This window comes from Temnothorax longispinosus, chromosome 4 (assembly GCF_030848805.1).
Source record: "Temnothorax longispinosus isolate EJ_2023e chromosome 4, Tlon_JGU_v1, whole genome shotgun sequence".
Taxonomy (NCBI): domain Eukaryota; kingdom Metazoa; phylum Arthropoda; class Insecta; order Hymenoptera; family Formicidae; genus Temnothorax; species Temnothorax longispinosus.
The window spans coordinates 18,401,569-18,424,326 of NC_092361.1; the positions used below are offsets into that span (position 1 = coordinate 18,401,569).

Below are 22,758 nucleotides of genomic sequence, written 5' to 3' on the forward strand. Positions count from 1 at the left end.
CTAAAAAAATCGATTTTCTCTAGTATAAGGACGAGAGAACGTCCTTATTCCTATTTTGGTGACAAAGCATAACAATACAGGTTCATATATTACGTTTACGCGAGCGTTACTTCTGTAGTAACTTACGATAATTCACTCGTTTACGCGGGGAGTAAATTATCGTAAGTTACTATACAAAATCCCGTTTACGCGAAGGAATTATCGTAAGATACTACAGAAGTAACGCTCGCGTAAACGTAGTAATAGCCTCACCTTTTAATGTGAGTCTATTTAGATTCATTAAAGCACACGGTCTCGATTGTGGATAAAAACTCGGTTGAATCTCACTTGCCAGCATGCAAAAAGAACGTGCATTCAAATGAATTATGACGTCACAAGTGAGAATTGTCTGAGTTTTGACTATTAATCGAAAGCACGTGGTCGAATACAAAATAAAAAATGAAAACTCGCGATATGTTAACGAGAGATTATTTATTTAATTAGAATTACAAGATTTTTGAAACGTATATAGCATATATACATATGTACTATTTAAATGTTTGCCGCGAGGGAGAAACCGTGATGATGATTAAATCCGAAGTACCTACGTAATTAATTGACTCAAATACTTGAAAATAGACGAACAGCCGTCATTAAAAATGAAAGCTCGTCTTTGTTTACTTTCGGATACGTGTTTAATTAGGATTACAAGATTTAAAACGTACAATATTATTTAGATGTTTGCCGCGAGCGAGAAACCGTGAAGACGATTAAATCCGAAATACGTGATTTTCCTACGAAATGGACGGGAATAGCTTTCGTTAAAAGTGAAAGCTCGTGATCTGTTAAACGAGAGATTATTTTCGGATACGCGTTTAATTAGGATTACAAGATTGAAAGCGTACATAGAATATTATTTAGATGCTTGCCGCGAGGGAGTAAACCGCATGACGATGATTAAATCAGAAGTACGTGATCAATTTGAATGCAAAATGGATGAACCAGCTTTCGTTAAAAATGAAAGCTTGTAACCTGTTACCGAGAGATTATTTAACTAGAATTAAGAATTAAGAGATTTGACGCGCGCACAGAATACGATCTAGATGGTTGTGGAGCGAGAAATGATGACGAAGTACGCGATCGATTTGAATACAAAATGGATGAGCCGCTTTTGTTAAAAATATGGAAGCTTGTAATCTTTTACCGAGAGATTATTTTCAGACACGTATTTAAATAGAATTAAAAAATGTGAAACGAACATAGAATACCCCTTAATTAGACGTGCCGCGAGAAAGAAACTGTGACGAAATGACGATTAAATCACAAATATGTGATCGATTCGTCTACAAAATGAACGAACAGCTTTCGTTAAAAATGAAAGCTTATAGTTTTTTAACGAGATATTATTTTCAGATATGTGTTTAATTAGAATTGAATGAGATTTAGAATTTAACGAGAATTTACGAGACCTGAAGTGCACGCAGATCTTGAAATTTGATATTGTTAATTTAATATTGTTAATAATATTTTTATTATAATTTTATTATTATAATAAATTATAATTTTAATATTCTTATGTTTTATAATTATAAATTCCAAGGAACTATTTCAGGAAAAATTAAGAGGGTGACATATACAGACATATCTTGTATATACATTTATATATATTAGTTTTTTTTTTATTTATATAGAACAATAGTTTTTATGATTCAAATTACATTTTTTGTTAGCATTTACAAAAAATGTAGTAGATATTATTTTATAAAACGTGACAAGACGAAATTTAGTTCTGTAACTTTATATACTTTTACGAAGAAATTATAATGTGATTATAATTTTAAATATCCTATCTCCTTTTTAAACTATTTTCGAGCATTTTTTAGTCAATAGTCATAAATTATGACTATTGTAAGAAAATTCAGTTTTATAAAAGTACGTTGCTGCATGTAATTATTTTGTTGCAATATTAGAATGATTATTAAAACATATCAATCAAGAGAATTATCACTTCGAATAACTATGATCTCTACGCGATATTAATGTCGTTTTCTTACGATGATCTACATTTTCCTTAACTCGGCGTCTTGTCTTGAGATAATGATAAGATAATGATAAGTGTTTGTAAGTAACATTTAGCAAATTATAGGAAAAAGAGAAAGAAGGTATATAATACGAAAAAACTACACGTTGGTCCTTAAGAATATTCGCGTACATACTTTCGTATTAAATTTATATTATTCTATTTAACTGTAGATACTTTAATACTATATGATGGGCGAATTAACTTAATTAGTTGAGTGAATTGGGGTTAAACTATTTGAACGCGAATAAGTCGTAGTGTCGTGGGTAAATATGCAGAAAAAAAATTTGCGATATGAATAAACGTATAATATTAATTACTGAAAAATACACAATACTAATTATCGATAATATCACTCTCGTTTTATCACCTATATTTATGAAATAGCGAGAAACAATGTGTGTAGCACAATGTAACGCACACACATAATGATAAAAATATATATATTTCTGACAAAAATGTAGAACGATTTATATTAAATAAAAATTTGATTAAAAATTATATTTCACAGAATAAATTTTTATATCTTATTGTTAATCAAAATAGATATAGGCGTTACGTTAAAATTCAAGACGTAGGGACGTAGGGACGTAGGGACGCGGATGGCGGACGTCATGTCGTATAAATGCAAATGAAAAATGTAACCGTTTAATTTCGGTCGCAAAAAAAAGATCATTATTTTTACGCATCTATGATTTGCTTCGCGAAATTGGCTTCACGCTGAAAACAACCGTAGCGAGTTAATGAATTGCAAAATAATATTGTATTCCGCAATAACGTGCGCTCGGCTCATCAGGGTTGTAAAATCTAAAATTCTGTTTCGATTTTAGCTTCTAATCAACAAAAACACGCGATTTTATGTCAAGCACTTTGATAACACACTCGAAGATCAATTAAATCATGACAGATGTAATCGCGCAAACGTTCCGTCGTGAGTCACGTGGCCGGAGCTTTGTTCGATTCGCGTCGGAGTTTCGAGACGAGGAGAACAACGTGCTGTGTGATTCACAGATCCTTGTCAAACGGTCGTCAAGTGAAGTTCGTGTTATTTTCCGATAATTTGTCACGTGGGCGGCGAATGGCGTGGAAGTGCCGCGTGAACAGCGAGTCTCAAATTCGCCTGCAATCGTTTAATAGTTAACGCGACGGATGCGAGAGGTGCGGCGTGCGTACCCTCCCGCGAGTGCGTGAGAAGCGGTGTCTGACCGCGATTAAAAGTCTGATGCAGCCGTGCCGTCTGCATCCCGCGTACGCAGTTTGTTGACCCAACTTTCAGATAATGAGGTAGATAAGGGAGACGGCGGGAAAAAACATATTCCGCTGCTGAAGACGGCGTTAGCGCCTCAACTTTCGTCATCATTGTCGTCGTCGTCGTCGTCGTCCACATCCGCCCACATCTCATCCGCCGCCGCCTCCTACTTCAGCTCATCCCTATGGCACCAGCCTTTTTTATCATGTGTGATTAAGCACGGGCCAGCGAGAAGTTTCCAAGTATTTGCACGCTCGCGACACGCGGTTGCAGAACAAAGTCGCAGCTTCGCGACGAGACGGTCTTCTCTTTCCTTTTTCTTTCGCACGCCAGCGCTTTTTTTCTCGCGAGCTCCCGCGATTTTAGCACGCGAGTTAGTGAGAGATTGCGATCGGGCGGTTCATGTCGCGATACGGTGCCACCATGGGCTTTGGAAGGTGAGTATTTTCCGTGAGATATCGCTCGATCTTTCGTGTCTCTGTGAAGCTTTCATTAAAAGGATTTCATCCAGTCGCTCGTTGGACTTTGCCGGCAAAAGATGATTTGTTAAATATTTAAGGATAAAATTTTAAACAGCACCTTGAGTTAAATGACATTTTGTTATTTTTAACTACCGTGTGTGTCGAAATTTATTATTTTAACATAAAACAGTATTATTTTAACTCCACTGGTTTAGTTAAATTAACATTGTTTTAGTTAAACGATACATAGTAGGAGCATGAGTAGAAGCAGTGGCGACCTATATATGATTAATATGATTAAAATGAAGAATTTATAAGATATGGAGCTAGCGGCATTGATTAGATATTTATAACGAGCATGATTACGGCTTACTTGTATTAGAGATTATTGCCTTGTTCAACTTTGTTTTTTTTTTATTATTATTTTATTCGATAAGTTAACTGTCTTCGGTTGACGACAAGTTTAGATCTCTTCTGGATACTTCTATCATATCATTCTATCATAATTATTATTTGTATAATAATATTATCATATCAATTGTCGTAGTCAAATATGTGTTAATTTATAAAAGCGGAACAGCTTGCTTATTATATCAGTGTTTTAATATTTTAATATTTTATATTTTATAATTTTAGAATGTTACTTCAAGAACAATTTATAATATACAGTAATTTATAAAACTGATAAAATCGTACCATTGTTATGAATTTCTTTTGAAAATTTGTGATATTTGTTTGTTTATGTATTATGCTAATGAAATGAAATTCGTTGTTTTTCATCGCTTGTTTCGAATCAGTCAGTCGTAGATAATTGTTGTGTGCTATATTTGATCACACACCCACACACAATTTCGTAAGTTATTGTGTAAAGAAACTGAAGCGCTGACGATGTATGTAAATCTATCTTTGTTTAAATACATTAAATTAAATTTAAAAAACCGCGTATACTTTCAAAGTACGTGCGTACGTGGAGTGCTTGGGCCAATTTCTAAATTTAACATATTTAACGGGATTGTAACTTTATACGGCGATACGAACAGATGCGGAACAGTGCGTTGCTGCGTAAAAATATCAAAGAGGGGCATCGAACTGCCGTGCGTTGAAACGTAAACGAATAAACATATCATTAAATTGACCGGTTGAGCGCCAATTATTACGTCGGCATTTTCCCAGCGTAATTTTACAAAGTTAAAAATATCAGACCAATTTTGCCGGATGCGAAAAACACACCCGGCCGTGTTAACGCACGCTCGATGATGCCGTATTATTGTAACATAAAGAGGCGACAATTATAAATTTGAAATCCGCTTCCTCGTGTATACAAAGCGATTAACAATCTCGTTCTTATCAATATATTCATAAACTCGTTACATACAGTTATAGCCATTAACGCCGGTGTATGTTAGTTTTGCATAAAATGCAAGTTAAATATTCAAACGCGCAGAGCAGCAAGTACACGCCGAACCAAGTTCAGAACTGAGTTGCGCGTCGTTAAGATAATGTCTAGGTCAATACTTATGTGTATTAGTATATGCAAAGCGTTATACAGAGTGTCATGCAAGACTTTAGTGTGTGAAGCTTTATTGATGAAATTTCTTGAGCAGTTTAGAGATTACAAGAGATTTCGTAAATTTATAAATTTTTAACAAAAATTTCGAAGCGTTGTCAATATCTTTTACATTAAAAATATCTAAAAACAAATAATTTTTCATAAATTAACGAATAACAGAAAATAGATGATGATATAGATTTGTTATTTAATTTTCAGACTTTATTTAAATACTTTATTAAAACAATATATATTTAAAATAATTTTAAAAGTATTGAAAATGGAAAATTATATGATAAGTGACGATAATCTTCCGAGACTTTTGTTGACGAAGAGATACTGATTTCGTCATGAGATGTACAAAGTTTGATTGCGATAAATCATTTATTATAACACTTTCTGCAGCGTGTACGTGGTATTTTCGCGATTAGTATTCGTACTTTGTTTCGCCTTTTCATTAAACCCATCACGTATGTTTTCTCTCGCAGTTCATTGTCACGTTACATCATCTATAGCGATCAAGGTTCGGTAACCAGTTCAAGTCTCGCATGATGAACCACTAACATCGATTCGGACTGAGGTCACACTTGGAGCTTCATTTCATTCGGTTCTCGTCATACTTTTATTTATTACCGATGTGCGTATTGCAGGCGCTCTTTCACGTCCAGATCAAAAGAATATTCGCAATTGCGGATGAATTCTATTGTTCCTTCACATATATGAAGAGAAATATATGGAAATACAATTTAAGTGATGAACAGTTTATACAATCTAATTTCTTTCGCGTTTTATTATCTCATAATTTGCGACTAATTCTTGTTGTATAATCGTGTTACAGTCATACACTGAAAAAAAATTTTTACATATTTAAAAAGCCTTACTTGAATACTCCTAACAACATATTTACTTAATATAATCACATATTTATTTAGAATTAGATATTTTTACTTAATTTAAGTAAAGATATCTAATTCTAAATAAATATGTGATTATATTAAGTAAATATGTTTAAAAAGCCTTACTTGAATACTCCTAACAACATATTTACTTAATATAATCACATATTTATTTAGAATTAGATATTTTTACTTAATTTAAGTAAAGATATCTAATTCTAAATAAATATGTGATTATATTAAATAAATATGTTGTTAGGAGTATTCAAGTAAGGCTTTTTAAATATGAAAAAAAAATTTTTTGTAGTGTAGTAACGAAATCATAAATCAGTTATACTATTTGATATACATATAATTAAGTTAATTGGCAAAAATTCTTGTCTGTGCGATAAGAACTAATCCTATTGCTTTAAAGAGAAGAAAATAGGAAGAAGATGCAGACTAATAGGTATGAAGATATTGTGTGAAGAAATTGTCTTTTTAACGTTGCTCGTAAATCGTCCTTAAGAGTAATATAGTCTCTCACATAATAAATCCCCCTTTAAAATTTTTCCACGTGTTTGCGCGTGTTCGTTTTGTAAGCACACGTCACAGCGTGCTTACAATATTTCCGTAGGAGGCGTTTGCGCAAAGTGCAGCACAATATGAGATGAGTCCCCCAGCAAAACGTCTTGTTTGCCATTGGATAGTGACACCGTCGTATCGAGTTTGCATAGTCGATCGCTTTTACCCAATATCACCTGCAGCTATTTTGTTATCTTATTTACCTAAACAGGAATCTGCAAATACTAGAACTTTCACGAGTAGTCACGAAGAAGCAATCGAATATGATTTATTCTGTTTCGATTCGGAAACGGCGTGTAAATGGAAACTTTGGAATTCGGAAACTAATTTGTCGTCGTAAGCAAAAAGACTTTCGACTGCTCAAGAAAGCCTTGCACGAGGAATGAAAAGAAGCGTAATTCCAATAAAATAATACAAAAAAGTACATGTGAGACACGAAAATATAAACACAAAAAACTGTTTATATGTAATGGCACGAGTTGTAATCCATTTTCGCGCTGGCAATAGCAATTTAATTTCAAATCGGGCGTATCATTTAATGACAATTTCTGATATGAGAGAAACGATATTTTTACGATCTTAAATATCAATTAAGTAATTAAAGTTTTTATCAAGTTAAATTATCAATTAGATAATTAACAGTAGGATAACATACGTATCAATATAATTATCTCGTCGCGATTGGGGCTCCGTTAAAGTTTATCCACACACACACACACATGTACTTCAGTATAATATAGTATTAAATCTTAATTTTATATTTCGGTATAAATCAATTATTAATATTCCAAATATCATTAATAACGTTACGACAAATGATATCACATATCATTTATCTGCGTGATAAATGCGGTAATGAAAAATATCTTTACATTTTATGGATAATTTAATGAGAGCCACGTACTCTCTTAAAACGAATGAAAATTTTGCTGATTAAAACAGTAACCGATATTATACAGATGAGGATTAGTGAGTATTTTATGTATTTTCAATACGAATATTCGCATTCCTTTGCTCTTCCGTCTTACATCTTACTGATTGTGGCCAGTAGAAGTAAGATATTTCACTGGTAACCGCATATAATAGCAAAATGTAACTTTTAAAGTTTTCTAAATTTTAGAATATTTCTGGATAAAAATCTTCGTATCTGTGGGATAAAAATTGTATTCAACTATGATATTCAAGTTCTGAATCATTATTCTTTTTGCTTTTAAGCTTGCTGTTCATAGACTGTTTTCAGCACTCTAATATCATTGATTGGAATAATCCACCACTAACTGATTCTCTCCAGTGAAATCTCATTAAACGCAGTGCTTATAACTGTTGCAATATTTTTCATTGCTTCTCAGTGATAAGATACTGATTCCATTTAAGAGACTGTTTTCACATTTGGATACTGTTAAAAATTTATTTCGAATTTAGGAATGATTTAATCATTATTTAAAAATAATTTTTAATGAATGCAAATCTTTCTTGTAGTTGAAACAATTCGAGATATTTGAGATTATTTTGATAATTATTAATTTCTCATAGTTTTAATCTCGATTACGCTATGTAACTATATTAATATCGTTATTTATTTATAATAAAATAAAATCTAATGAAAATTTATCTATAATGACATATGATAACGTATCAAAGATTCGAAGAGTGATTTGAGAAAAAAATTGTCTTATTTTCTGCGAAAGGTGTGACGTCTGCGGTTATATCTTATAAAATATTATATCATGACAACTGTTGGCTCTCTTATTGTTTGTGTGCGAAATCTTTTGTAAAAATCTATCACACATATAAAATATCGCAACCGGATTTCACGATTAAATATACATTGTGATAAATTATCTAAATAGGATATAGGTTAGATATCGTTAACACATAAACCGTTCGTGTTTATTTTGTGTTTAATGCCTTTATTGTTTCTGTAGAAATAAATTTAGCTTGACTTAACAGATGGAAAAAACACGTAAAAATATCACTTGTACAGCATCGCCCGATTGTTAAAACAATGCTGTTAATAGATACGACAGACATTTGTGAATTAATTGCAAACAGTTCATGAAAAGTCACGGATGATCACAGATTATATTTATTGCAGTTTTGATTTTTTTTACACTCGCTTCCACACGATGTAGCAAAACCGCATTATTGCGTACGCGAGAGAGGCGACGTAAGCCGGAATCAGCTAGTTGAAACCAGTTACATATATACGATATTTCTCCAGAACCTTTCAATATACTGGGTAACGCCCAAAAACCCTTTCTATGAAAATATCCTTCCCGACTTTGATTTTATTCCCATATGGATCTCTATTCCACGTTAATTAGTGCACGAGTATTGGGTACATATTATACAGCGCGTATGTCGAAATTAACTGCAGCACGAATGATCGAATACGAGAGTATTTTGCGCGTCACATAAAAATACAAATTAAATTGTTGACATATCGAACAACAGGATTACTAATTTAGGAAATTTAGGAATTTCAAACACCTCCCATGTAGAAGGGAGGTTTATATAAAATGAAATTGCTATACTTGGAACTGTTTTTGACGATGTAGGTAAGTCTCGATATCTTCGTGTATTAAACTTGCGATGGAATCACAGCTGCTTTTAGTATATTTACAAAATACACATTGATAAACACATCATGATTTATCGACCGTACTCTGAACGAAAAAAAAAAACACGCAGCGTAAATTGGAGCAACGGCAACATTTAAGTATTCATTAATGAGCAAGTATCTGCCGTTTCTCGATTTAGAAACTTCGAATACCTTCCATGTAGAAGATACTTTATATTTATATAAAATGAAATTGCTGTGCTTGGAACTGTTTCTGATATTTCTCAGATGACGTAGAACTCGACATCTTCGTATGTTAATATATTTACACGATATTAATATTAATGCGCGCCAGGTCGTGCTTTCCCGCTGCTAGAATCCGCACGCACTTTGAAAGTGCTCTCCGGCGACTTTCCGGCGACTTTCATAATAGGGATCCTTCGGCGATACATCCATTAATAGTCTACGCGCTCGTTTCTTCGTAACTTTAAGATAAATCGTTATTCCCCCACCGATTGTTTAGTCGTCCCCCACTCGCCCAAACATTATGTGGCCACCATCGCGGAATGCGCTTACCTTCGAGGAGACAGTACTTGCTGTCTTTGCAAGACAGAAGCAAGCAGGTGCGCGGGTGTCTGGTGCATGGTTACAGCGGCAGCGGGGGTGGCGGCGGCAATTCATTAATTCGCTTATCACCGATCGTCCGTGTGGACGAGCAAAAAAGTGCACCATGCAACTCGTGTCTCGCGCGCGCGGAGACGGGTTTTACGACGTTTAGAAGGCCGTACGCCCGTATATACTCGTGACGGACGTCGGAGCTTGAGCGCTCCGTTTTAAGGTAATAGAATATGTAGATAAGGCCCGGAGAGAGAGAGAGACACAAGGATACGCGCGCGCGGAAAACGTTCTCTCGCTCCTGGACCGCGAGATAAAAGCGAGGATCGTGCACGTCGACTTCGTAAGTCCCTTCGCGAGTGCACGCGATACGCGAGGAGGAAAAACGTACATGGTGTAATTTACTGATATAGTCGCCATCGTTTATCGGCTACAATACACCAAAGTATGTACTTTGTACGTAAATACATCGGTGCTGTTGTGATAACTGTATGCGCACATACGACAATATTGACCTCTACAAGTATGAAAGAGAGGAAGTTGAAATAGAATGATATATATGTTCGTGATAGTTCTTGCCGATAGTTATTCTTATTAATGTTATCGTGACAAATAAAAATTTTCCAAACAATTACGAGCAATTTTCAATTATAAAAGCGATTATTGAAAGAATATTAGCTTGTATTGTGTAACATTTAAGTTTTAGAATAAGTGTGCCGGAGCTCGTGTGATGTAATTTAATAAAATTTAGATTTTCGATTTTAAATGATGATTTTAAGATATATATAATTTTGGTATTTATAATTATACAATATTATTATAAAACGATCAATGTCCATCCGGAGTAATTTCGAGAAAAACGCAACTTTAAGTTTTAAGACATTATCTCCCAATATGGTACATCGTTCAGCTTTATTTCCAATGAATTGTAACTGTTCTTGACAAATCAGAAATTTTTGAAAGTTCTTTGAAAATGCCACAAGATCGTATGATCAGATCAATTTCGAAAAAAAAAAATGGATTTTGATTGTTTTTCCTCTGTACCCTACATATATATTATATGATTATGCTTACACTGAGAAAAAAATTTGTCAATCCCAAGAAATATTTAGTCCGATACGTTCAACTAAACATTTTAGTTAGTTAACTAAACATTAGTTAAATTAATTAGATCTTGATTAAAGAAACGAAATAAATTGTTGAAACAACCAATATTTAGTTAACTAACTAAAATGTTTAGTTGAACGTATCGAACTAAATATTTCTTGGGATTAACAATTTTTTTTCTCTGTGTATTATTTATGCTGATAAGACATAATATCTTTGTGTAAATAAAACCGCTCTAGCTCTACATTTCTACAATTCAAGTATTTCGCATCTCCGGATATTTAGAATCCATTATCGCGATATCGTATTTAGAATCCGTATACGAAATCACGTGACGGCTCGATTATTACGCGGGAGAACCCCCCGTTCGCGAGCTGAAAGGGTATAAAGAGAAAAAATCGTGGAACTAGTATTTCTCATTCTGTCGTCTCTCATTCGTGCGACGCGCATTCTAAAGGCAACGTAAACCTCCTCGACGTCCTCGAGATTAACTTAGACCATTTGGTTCACGGAAACTTTCCCCGAGTCATCTCGCGCGGATAATGATCGGAATATCAAGGCACGCTCCATTAATTTATTAACATTGTCTAGTTCCTCGTAAACCTCGTTTTCGCGGAAACAATGCCTGTCGCGCGCGCGCGTATAAATCGCGAAAATGGATAAACTTCGGCCGAAGACTTTCAGCGAGACACAGCGCATAGCGGTGTGCGTTTAATGCGACATCGGAATGGTATCGTAAAACCGAATACGCGCGCCGGCAGTTACTCCCTTTTGCGCATTTCACCGCCTCGACATGGCTAAAGCAGCAGTATCTCGCGACGCAATGGGATAAACTGCACAATTGTTTCGAGCACCACGATCTGGCACAATTGGAAGATTACTTTATTTAGCTCCGGCGTTCCGATTTTCTTTTCGGCCCCTCTCTTTCTCTTTCGAGCGCGCGGCGGTTTTTCCGGTTTCCGGTGTACCGTGGGGAAATCAATAAACCACGTGCTTCCACGTAGAAGTTAACCGCGTGCTTGCGAGAGGTCAGCACGCGGCCTTCGGGAAGGGGTTTGCGGAATTTCTCCGGACATTTTTCAAATTACCTGTTTATTAAACGATATTTTGTATATTTTTCCCGGAAAAACACGGCCTCTCGCGGAAACAGCGCTGGGAAAGCGTGAGTCGTTAGTTGCTCCTCCGCGAATTTTCCGCATTAAAACGCACGCTTAAATTACCTGACGGCAGAAATCTCTGTAAAACAGATTTATTGTGCGTTCAATGTTTGCAAAGATGCTTTTTTTTAACGATAACGCTCTTCACAGTAATCGTTGCATACACACACACGCACACATATACACTATACACATACACACATGCACATACAATGATTTGCGCGCTGCTCTCGCAAATTGAAAAGCCGAGAACGGACCGACGAGACTTCCGTACAAAGCGATTGTCCGATCCGTGTTTTATCATTCCGTGTCGTATCGCCGCGCGCGGTGAAACACATAGTGCTTCTCATCGCGCACAGCTTTACGCTTCCTTTTTCGGTTCCTCAATAATTATTACGCTCTGATAATCCTGATTCTAATGCGCTGTACTTTTTGCGTTATTTGCCGCTGGGCCGCTAACTCCCCAGCACCTGCAACATCGTCGTTATATGCATGCGTTGTTTATATACCGCCGGGATAGAGCTCCGGCTGCTCGGCGGAGAAGTCGTTTCCGAGGGCAGTTCCTCTCCCTCTTCCTCTCCCTCTCTCTCTCTCTCTCTCTCTCTCTCTCTCCTCTCTTCCGGCGCTTTTTATGGGGAAAAGCTTTCTGTAGCCGCCTTCGCGCGGCGAACTGATCCCGTTTCTTTATGTAATGCCCGCCCAAGTCCGACGCGCGCGACTGGCATCATTTTTCATTCGCGATGTTCCCAGGAAACTTGAAACATAAAGCGCCAAGTTGAACTTTCGATCGGCCGACGCCGCGGCGGCGATTCCCGGCAAATGGTATAAATTCTGAATATGATTGCAGCTTACGGGACGTAAAGGACGACAGTATGCGGCTGTGCTGTTCGAGAAAGGACGAGGCTGACTCGTTGCAGCCGGGCCTGGAAAATGGTACGAATGATACTCGCACGTTGACGTAATCATAAAATGGAAATGCAAAGACGATCTTTGCTATCGGAAGGATAATTTTGAACTGAGAAAAATTTCATGTAATAAAAATGCGCTGCAATAAGACACGTGCAAAAAGTGTAAAATTATTAGAAATGTCTAAAAAAAATACATATATCTTCCAACTTATTAAAAAAAAAAAAAATTAAGACGAAATGAAACCAAGCTCATTTTTTGTGCTCGGTATATCATTTAATAAACTTGTATATTAAGCAGCCATGTTAATTAGAATGTTGAAAAGATATTTTACATCATAGTTTTATTTATACAGTTAACGATCGAAATAAAGTATTAATTTGTACAGAATTAACTAACATTTTCTCACGACATTTGACTTAATGCGAAAAATATATCTTATTTTTCGTTGTTTAAATTTCGAAGGCATTTGTACAAATTAGTGATAAATGTTGCCCGGTTCTATCTTGCATAACACAGGCAAATTGTACGAAGTCTTATGCACACAGTCAGCCGTTTGAAGAGACGATTAAGGTGGGCTTACATTTCCAGCCGGATTATTCTTCCAGTTAGCGTTGTTTAAGTATCACTGCTTAGCAGTAGTATTAAATTACTAAGTATACATGTATATACACGTACAATGGACGCCAGCTTGTTAAAGAGAGATGTCGGAGATTATATACGTTGTAATTGTATTACGTAGACTCTAGATATCCGATTATTCAATATTGCATAACTTGCCATTTCCTAGATGTTTAAGTATATGTCGTGTAATTACTCATTTTACATATCATAAGGAACGACACAAATTGGCGGAACTTTTTCGTGGCGTGTTTTCATAAGTCTTAATATGATAAATAGATATTTTTGATTGATTTAATTATTTCAAAATAATGTGATTTAAACATAATGACATATAATGTGGTTTTTCCTGTTGGTTGGTTTAATATTTCGAAATAATGCGATTTAACATAATGACGAAATATGATTTTTCTTGTTACGATTTCTTAATCGAGAAGCGTGGATCATACAGCCGAATCTCTGTACATTTTTCGCAGGAGCTGCGAAAGGTCCATCAACGGGGAGCGATGTGGAAAAATTTGGATTGTACCAGATGGCGATGTTCGCATTTATTAGCATACCGTTGATGCTGTCGGCAGGATTTACGCTTGCTTATATATTTACCGCGGGCGAGGTTAAATACAGGTACGCATATATGTGTATCCTTATTGCTGTTTGAGCTTTCACCTATGCACACGCAGTCAAGATACGTAATTCAAACGTATTTGCGAGACACGGTATCGAAACTTGAGGCCAGCCGTGGTTAGAGTTAGAGAATTAAGGAAGGAAAAAAGCAACTGTTTATAACGCAGATGTTTAGTGCCGGAATGCGAGCACGCGGGGAACGCGACGTTCGACGACTCGCTGTGGATCAACGCTTCCGCCCCGAAAACCAAAAACGGGGCCATTTCCGGTTGCACGCGTTACACGGTGCGAGATGATCGTTGGGATACATGTACGGAAGCGTCGTTCACCAACGTCACTCGCGACTGCGATTCTTGGATTTACGATCCGGACGAGCGTACGATACTCAACGAGGTAATGTGGCTCTCGCGGTGATCAGCGCGCGTATTTTCTATCCGCCGAGATTTAGCGGCCGAGATTTATTTTCTCTTTCCTTTTCCGCCGCTTATCTCGATGCAGTGGGGATTCACCTGCGACGCCAATCGATGGAAACTCACGTTGGTGGGCACGATACAGAATACCGGTCAATTCGTCGGCTTGATGTTCGCCGGATACATATCTGACAGGTGAGAGATCAGCGCAATATCCCTGGGGCTTTAATTAATTAACTTCGTACAAAATGTTTCACAACATTCGTCGCGGATGGCATGGATGCCGGCGCGCGTTTTCATTTTTATTTATATCTTCGTGCTGCCAAGAAGAGAAATATAAATCTAAATTATGTCGTACGATACATCAGTTAATTTAAGAATTAACTAGATTACGTAATAAAATTTAAGATTATATTTATAGAAAATTAGCGATAAATTCACGATAAATTCTAAGCTATTTTTTCCAAAGCTATTATTTCCCTACAAGCTAATTTTCCTCGTAATAACAACTCGGCTAGAAAGTCTAAAAATTCATTATAGTTATTTTTACATCTTTTTCCTTGCGAGCGCGTTAGACACGCTCGTATGGATAATCAGCTGCATCGCGCAACTGTTTCTGTTGTGCATCCTTTACGTACCCGGCGATAAATCGCAATCCGGTTACGTCGGTTACGAGATTAAAATTCTTAGTTGAAAAGATACGCATAGTTGTTTACGTAATGCAAAAATTGTACGAATGGTCTGTAACAATGTTTCTGCAGCTCGACTTCACAGACCCTCGATAAGAAAGCGCGGCGTATCGCGCGGTATCGCGAGGAATTTCGCATTGCGGCACGGCAGAAATGCGCTTTGCCGCGAACAACGGGAGACGGCACATCCGCGTTCATTCTTTTTTATTTTCCAGGTACGGGAGACGAACCTTTTTGACGCTGTCGACGTTTCTGTCTGGAGTCAGCGGCTTGATACATTCCTTCTCCGTGAATTATTGGATGTTTCTCGCATTCGAATTCCTCGATGCCACCATGGCGGCGGGAATTTACAGCGCGGGATTTATTCTAGGTGCGTTAATAACGGAACAATAAATATGCACGCGGGGAGGAAAAGCAAAAAATATGCGACACCTGTAAGCGTTATGTCGTTCTTGCCCTATTACGAGTGTTTGCGGGCGGCGCGGCGCGGCGTCGGTCGGAGCGAATTCTCGATGCAATGCTCTTTACTCCGCGTTTGGAATGCAAATACGCGACACGCGTAACGCAGATATTTTCGAGTAATTTATTCTGGATTTACAACGTGTTTATTTAGTCGTTTATTAAAATTATAGTTGCAGCTTTATGCGACACGCATTTAGATTTCTATGAAAATATATTCCGTGACAAAACATTCCCGGGAAATGTAAAACTAACGAGCCTTGCGATAGATAATAAGCTTTCACTCGAAAATTCCTCGAGGTTATACTCGCGGAAAATGAATGGACAGGAAAAACATATTGTATTTCGCGTAATACGACTCGAAACAGTTCGGAAAGTTGATAAAATGCACTTTTTTTAAATCGATAGTTGATTTATCGGTAATACCTATCGCGCGCGCGCGCGCGTTGGCGTTTTTTATCAAAATTTATTGATCGATAAGTTTTTTGTAGACGATGTCAAGAGTTTCGAGATTATTTTGAAGTATATAACAATCTTGTATGTCGCGACATTTTCAAATCACCGACGCACTTGGGTCGAATACGTATATGTTTCTCTACATTCACTTTTGTATTCGTGATTACCGATAAATTGCATATTGTATAGAAATCATGTATTATATAAGATATGTTTATTAGCTTCACGTTTCTTTCTAATGTAATTTACGCGTGATTATACACGTTCGGTAATAATTTACATATTTTTTTGCTCTCAGGAATGGAGACGGTGGGAGTGAAAAACAGAGTCTTCGGAAGCACCATCATCTGCTGCATGTTCGCCATGGGTGAGATCTTCCTGGGATTGATCGCGAGTTGGCTAAGATCTTGGCGAACGCTTCTTAGAGTGATATACGGGCCGGGATTGCTAGCCATTCTCCTGCCTCTGTTCATTCCAGAATCAGTTAGGTAATCCTTTTTAAACTTAATGAACACTCACGTATCGCTGGGACATGACTTTTGATCGATCAGCAAGATTTGAAATCGACGAATGTTATCTGCAATTTATTGGATTACGTGAGCAATCAATATTTATTGCGAATTCAGTTGAAAGTAATTAAAAATAACTAAAGCCATTAGCTTAAATGCATTAAAAGATCTGAAAGATTTGCTGGAATCGTTTACCATTTCAATGCAACTTTTTTACAGTAAACGATTGAACGGAATTTATTAATTAATATTTATATACAGTAGAATTCTTTTCATTCTTTTATCTGCGGAATAACTGTTTGCACAACATATGATGCTATTTTCAAGGTGGCTACTGTCAAAGGGTAAACACGACGAAGTAGAGAAAATATATCGTAAAATAGCTCGAATGAACGGCCTGCAAGTAACGGACGAGGCCATCAATTCGTTCAAGGAGTTAAGTGTACCTAAGGACGAAACGGTACGTCATCTATCTCTTTTTTCTTATCGCAGACGCACGTGCGCCCAATTACGATATTGAAAATGTCTTATCTGCAAATTTGCTTACTGTTGTCTAAAATACAACCCAGTAAACACTGAGTAACAGTAAACTTATACACGCAAGTTACAATTTCCTACTCAACATTGTTGAGTTACTCAAGTTACTTGGTGTTTGCTGGGAACTATCGCTCGTAATTTCCAGTGCAGTCAAACAACTTTTGCATTACTCTGTAAATGCCGGTATAAAACACTGATCTGCATATACGATGCCGCACACGACCATGAGATTGATACGATCTTTCAGAAAAGCGAGCTAGTGATATCGGACGAGAGGAAACCGATCGTGCAAGTTCTACATAGCTCAGTGATACTCATTCGACTGTTGGTCTGCTCGTTCTGCTGGCTCACGAACACGTTCGTTTATTACGGATTGTCGTTGAATTCCGTGGCGTTCGCCGGGGATAAGTACATCAATTTCGTGCTCGTCGCGGTGGTCGAGATACCGGCGTATTGCCTCGCCTGGGTGCTGACCGATCGCATTGGCCGTAAACCAACGCTCTCAGGCGCGTTCCTGCTGAGCGGGGCGTTCTGCCTCGCAATCCAGTTCGTACCGACAGGTAAAGGGATAAGAAAAAAAAAGAGAAGGTTTCTCAGACAAGGATGGATCCTCGTTTCGTGGGTCGCTTATGAAAAGCCGTTGAATTGAGTTTACGCTAGAGAAATTTTTACGAGGAGAGAGAATTTCGGGATATTTTTTGAAACATTAATGCCGTCGACATGCGCCTCGCTCTACCGCGTATTTTCTTTCATCATCGAGCTATTTAAATGCTTATCCCATTCATTTTCGAGCAAAAGAGGGTAGACGCGTAACATGCCGACAAGGTAAGGAAAAAAAGACCTTTTTGAAACAATGCTGTTTCGCTCATGTTCATTAATGCTACACATCCTGGCATCGTCGTGAATGAATATAAATGTTTAGTGTCACGTTTCAAAGAACTTGGTTGATACTTTTATCACATTTTTGCTCCGCTCTTTTCCAATTACTTCTAAGATTATATCTTATGTGAGAAACGAAAGGGCGTGCATTTGGAGCTATTAGAATCTCTTTTTATCTTCTTTTTCGCGATGTACGTTTTACTCATATTTACACGTGTCCTCGTTGGAATCGCGAAGTTTAATCGCGAACGCGAGCGCGCGCGCGCGGGGACGGATATGAGTTATAATCGCGCGAAAATATAATATAAGCTGCGAATGTGTGACGCGCCGCGTTGCATATTACGTGTGTAATCCGGATCCGAGGGGGGCAAAAAGCGCCGTTGAGACGACGCTACGTGCGCCGGCGGCGTCGTTCGGCTTAGTCGCGACCGTGTTGTTCGCGTAATTATGTCGGTTATAATGGGCCGCTATGCCAGGGCGCGCGCGATCCCGGTGATTTATCGCCGCTCTGTTCCGCAGGAGCCTGGAGTTACGGGCCTTTACTTTTATACATGGCCGGAAAGCTGTGTATCACCATGGCGTTCGGCACCGTCTACGTCTACACGGCGGAGCTGTTCCCGACAACGCTCCGGCATTCCCTGCTCGGAATTTGCAGCATGACCGGCCGCGTCGGGTCAATCTTATCGCCGCAAACGCCTCTTCTGGTGAGTCAACGGACACGCGTTTGCATGAAACAGATGCGTTCTCGAATTACGCGCGTTTCCCGAATTACGCCTCGATAACGCTGCGCGAACATTTTCCAGATCTGCATTCGACATTCCTCTGTAATTTTACATTGAATCCAACATTTCAAAGAATTTTTGCTCTTACAGATAACATTTTCTTCGAAAATATCATTTACTCCCATTTACTCCCATTTTTAACTTGATAAACGTGCATATAGTTTTTATAAAAATGACATTAATGATATTTTATAATATTTTATTTCGAACGAAAAATATTCTGCATATTTGCAGTCAATCACTGTTGAGAAATTTCTCGGCGAAAGCGTTCTATAAACTAAATACATCATCTCAAACGTTTCGCTAATTACACGTATCCTCGTTTACGTTCAGGCGCAAATAATGCCTTCGCTGCCGCTCATCCTGTTCGGGTCCATGGGCATGATCGCGGGCGTCCTGTCTCTGATTTTCCCGGAAACTTTAGGGACGAAACTCCCGGACACTGTGTGGGAAGCAGAGAGGATCGGCAAGTCAAACGGGAGTCGCAAAATTCTAGGTCTTACCACGCCATCACGCCAGAGCAGCAGTGTAGAACGCTAAGACGCGTTAAGTCTTTCTTTCTCTCTCTCTCTCTCTCCCCCTGTCTCTCTCCGTGCCGGAAGAACGGCGATAGCTTTTAAAAGTTTACTAACGGTGGCGGTCCCGAGATGCACCCGGTGACGCCAGAGATAAGGGGGTGGCCTTCACGAGACTCGACTAAAATACACGGGGGCGCACAATTGATGGGAAGGAGGGGAATGGCGAAATCCCGCCGTGCTCGCCGCAACAACGAGCGCGACGCACGCTCGCAGATTTTATCTGTCGGCGATTTGAATAAGCACGGCATATTCCTCCCCGTAACTGTTTACCCTCCACCGCCGCCGCTACGCCCGTCGTCATTTGTCTTACTCCCCGCGTTTATCCACGCGCGCGCGCGGAAGAGAAGGATTATAATATCTTCTAGTAAAGTCCTGGTGTTCCCACGGTATCTCGAAATCTTCCGAAATCTCCTCGACGTGCATGCGCGTGCAATTCGCGAGGTGTTAAGTGGAAACAGATCGGATTTCCGCTGGTCCGTCGTATTTACGATATTTGTATACCTTCATCACGCGCTATCCGTTGCGCGAATCGCGATACTCGCGCGATGTTGAAAATAGAACAGAAGGTAGTAATGCGAGTTCCTTGCTGATAATATGGGCCTCATTTAAAATTATATTATAATTAACGCTATTTCTTGCGAAAGATTTTTAATTTGTTCTCAGCGCAGGTGTCGAAGTTGTGAAACAGTTGCCGCTACGACTGACTTTTTTTTTTGTTAACAATAGAGTTATCTGTTACAGACGTACGTCAAAGTTTTTTCAATTGGTATTGAGTATCAATACAAGTTTAACGTGGTTTAAAGTTCGTAATTAACGACTTTGTACCCTATATCAATTCTCAGGCTGCTGTTCTTCTGTTTTAAATAAGCTTGAATAACTATGTTTTCGCTAGGATATAATTAAATGTAAATTTTGATAATATTTCTATATTGAACCCCATAACAAGCGGTATTGTGGGTCTCAGGCCCACATTATAGAGCGTTTTAGTTAAAAAATTTTGTGGTTTTTTTAAATAAGAAGAAGATACATTATCGCCAACCAAAACCGAAACCGAAGTCGAGATTATGGACACCAAACGATATGCGTAAGGCTATTGCAGCTGTGCGAGAAGAATGAGTCTGAAGAGAACGGTGAAGGAATTTACAGTACCTAGAACAACTTTGCAGCGAACTATACTGAAATGTGAACTCTATTATAGAAGAAAATGGGACGAAAGAGATGGAGAATTATAACTAGCCCGTCCTTTTCTATTGTTGTACTCTTCGAGAACAATAAACAACCAATCAAAATTCGCTGAACAGAGACAGAAATGATCCCTAATCAACCCATCTTTTTCTTCCTGCTGCCCATGCCCGGGTGTTAAGTATAATATGTAGTTTACATTTATAGTATATAGTTCACTAGCAGCGATTTGTACGTGACGTTAGTATTCCTATCGAAGTTTTGATATCCATGCAAAAAGCTGTAGAAAGAAAGTCTGTTTTGCAAGAGCATTTGGAAAACAAATTAGGAATATGGTAATTAGATGACCATTATGGTGAAAAGTGGTACAGTGTGCCAGCTGTAATGTGGCTCAGCTGTTGGTAATGTGGGCTCACACTGCATGCGTTGGAGCGGAAAAATTACTTTATGTGATTTTTGCACATAATAAATTTTATGTAATTGTGTAGAAATTTGTGTATTGGTAAATTGGGCTCCGGCCCACATTACTAACACAGGAGAGGGAGGGGGGACTCACTTTACCACTACATCCCCATATTTGCGTAATGGTTTCTTTATTTAAATAATTTTTCCCATTATTTAACCATCTTTTTCTTCATTTCAACTGTGTTTTATGTTAAAGCATTTGATGTTAAATTTAAATTAATAAAAGATAAAAATTTACACAAAAAGATCAAAATGGAGGTCCATATTACCATTTTTTCCTCTACCATTCTTAAAAATAAATCGCGGCTCATTTCATTTAATTATTTCGCAAAATTCACAGCATGTATGAGCGTGGTAAAGATGTATGAAGAAAAATGCAAATGTCACTATTCTATATGTGCCACCCCGTGATTTGCTTCACGTAGCGATGCGCGGACGATTTGCTCGTACATGGACCGCCATCGCGCACCTGTCAACGTAAAACATTCACAAAACATCGAATGTTCACCATGTATGTTATATAGCGTAGTTTGACCGTTCAGTATATGACACGAGCTTTATTTTTACTCTGAGCTCTTGGTATTTTCATCTTGTAATTTACTGACGTGACGTAAATTATATCCGCTGTTGATTCGTTGTGGTAATTTAGTTTCAATTATTCTCACGACGTATATGTGTTTGCGTGTTATGCGTATCTTATGTGTAGCCGTTTTTAGTTTTACCGCAATTTCTTATATGCGCATATACAATAATGGAATACAACAATGGCGTATCTAATGAGAGTGTAAAGCATTACAAATCAGAGCAGCAGTTTCTTCATAAATAGAACTCTTGTTTTTTATTAACAAAAAGAGGGTTAACAATATTCATTCTCGAGGCATTAGGTACACCATTGTATCTCGAAGTATTAAATATATCAATAAGTATTATGAATTAAAAAGATATTGATATCGCGTGATTTTTAATGTGACTGTGAGAAATAATGTATCTTATTGTATAAAATATGAAACTTGACGTTTTATAAAAAAAAGATTATTTTACTGAATAAATTACGTGTGTGTGATATGCAATGCAGCAATTTTATTCCCATGTTTATTGATCGTCTAAAGGCCTTACATTTCGATTACTTTACTCTACAGGGATATGCAGTTGCAGGTTATTGACTCCCAGATGAATTTCCATTATGCTCGGTAAGAGAGTTCAATATTTTTATATTAAAAGGTTTTCGGGACTTGACTTCGGGGCTTTTTAAAATCTTTTTCTAGAGCTGCATGGAAAACCGAATAAAAGAAGAAATCTTTTTTCTTTTTTTTATATTATATATATAAAAATAAAAATTTCTCGGGGCAGAATTATCTCATAGATTTATTTGATAATTAGACATCTGAAGCGTCAATGATTTTTCTTTAAAATCGCGATAAAATCTCCGATGTAATTATCGGGT

The 22,758-nt window shown here is 37.5% G+C and overlaps 1 protein-coding gene across 2 annotated transcripts; it reads left to right on the forward strand.

Annotated features, from left to right (window-relative positions):
- The first annotated feature begins 3,233 nt into the window (after positions 1-3,233).
- Positions 3,234-22,379, forward strand: LOC139812193 (organic cation/carnitine transporter 2). 2 transcript variants are annotated; one of them, XM_071776850.1, is made up of 11 exons: positions 3,234-3,745; positions 13,065-13,150; positions 14,221-14,368; positions 14,536-14,761; positions 14,867-14,973; positions 15,683-15,837; positions 16,681-16,870; positions 17,219-17,351; positions 17,676-17,988; positions 18,827-19,011; positions 19,423-22,379. In XM_071776850.1, the coding sequence occupies exons 1-11, from the start codon at positions 3,711-3,713 to the stop codon at positions 19,627-19,629; spliced, it is 1,785 nt and encodes a 594-aa protein (XP_071632951.1). In that variant the 5' UTR covers positions 3,234-3,710; the 3' UTR covers positions 19,630-22,379. The 2 variants fall into 2 exon arrangements, with proteins under 2 accessions (XP_071632951.1, XP_071632952.1); XM_071776851.1 differs by lacking the exon at positions 3,234-3,745 and adding an exon at positions 9,917-10,176.
- Positions 22,380-22,758: the final 379 nt, after the last annotated feature.

Excerpts from the sequence above, each read along its gene's own strand:
- LOC139812193 (XM_071776850.1), top strand. The coding sequence starts at position 3,711 with ATGTCGCGATACGGTGCCACCATGGGCTTTGGAAG. Across the intron at positions 3,746-13,064 it reads GCCACCATGGGCTTTGGAAG|CTTACGGGACGTAAAGGACG; the intron begins GTGAGTATTTTC and ends ATATGATTGCAG. Across the intron at positions 19,012-19,422 it reads CGCCGCAAACGCCTCTTCTG|GCGCAAATAATGCCTTCGCT; the intron begins GTGAGTCAACGG and ends GTTTACGTTCAG.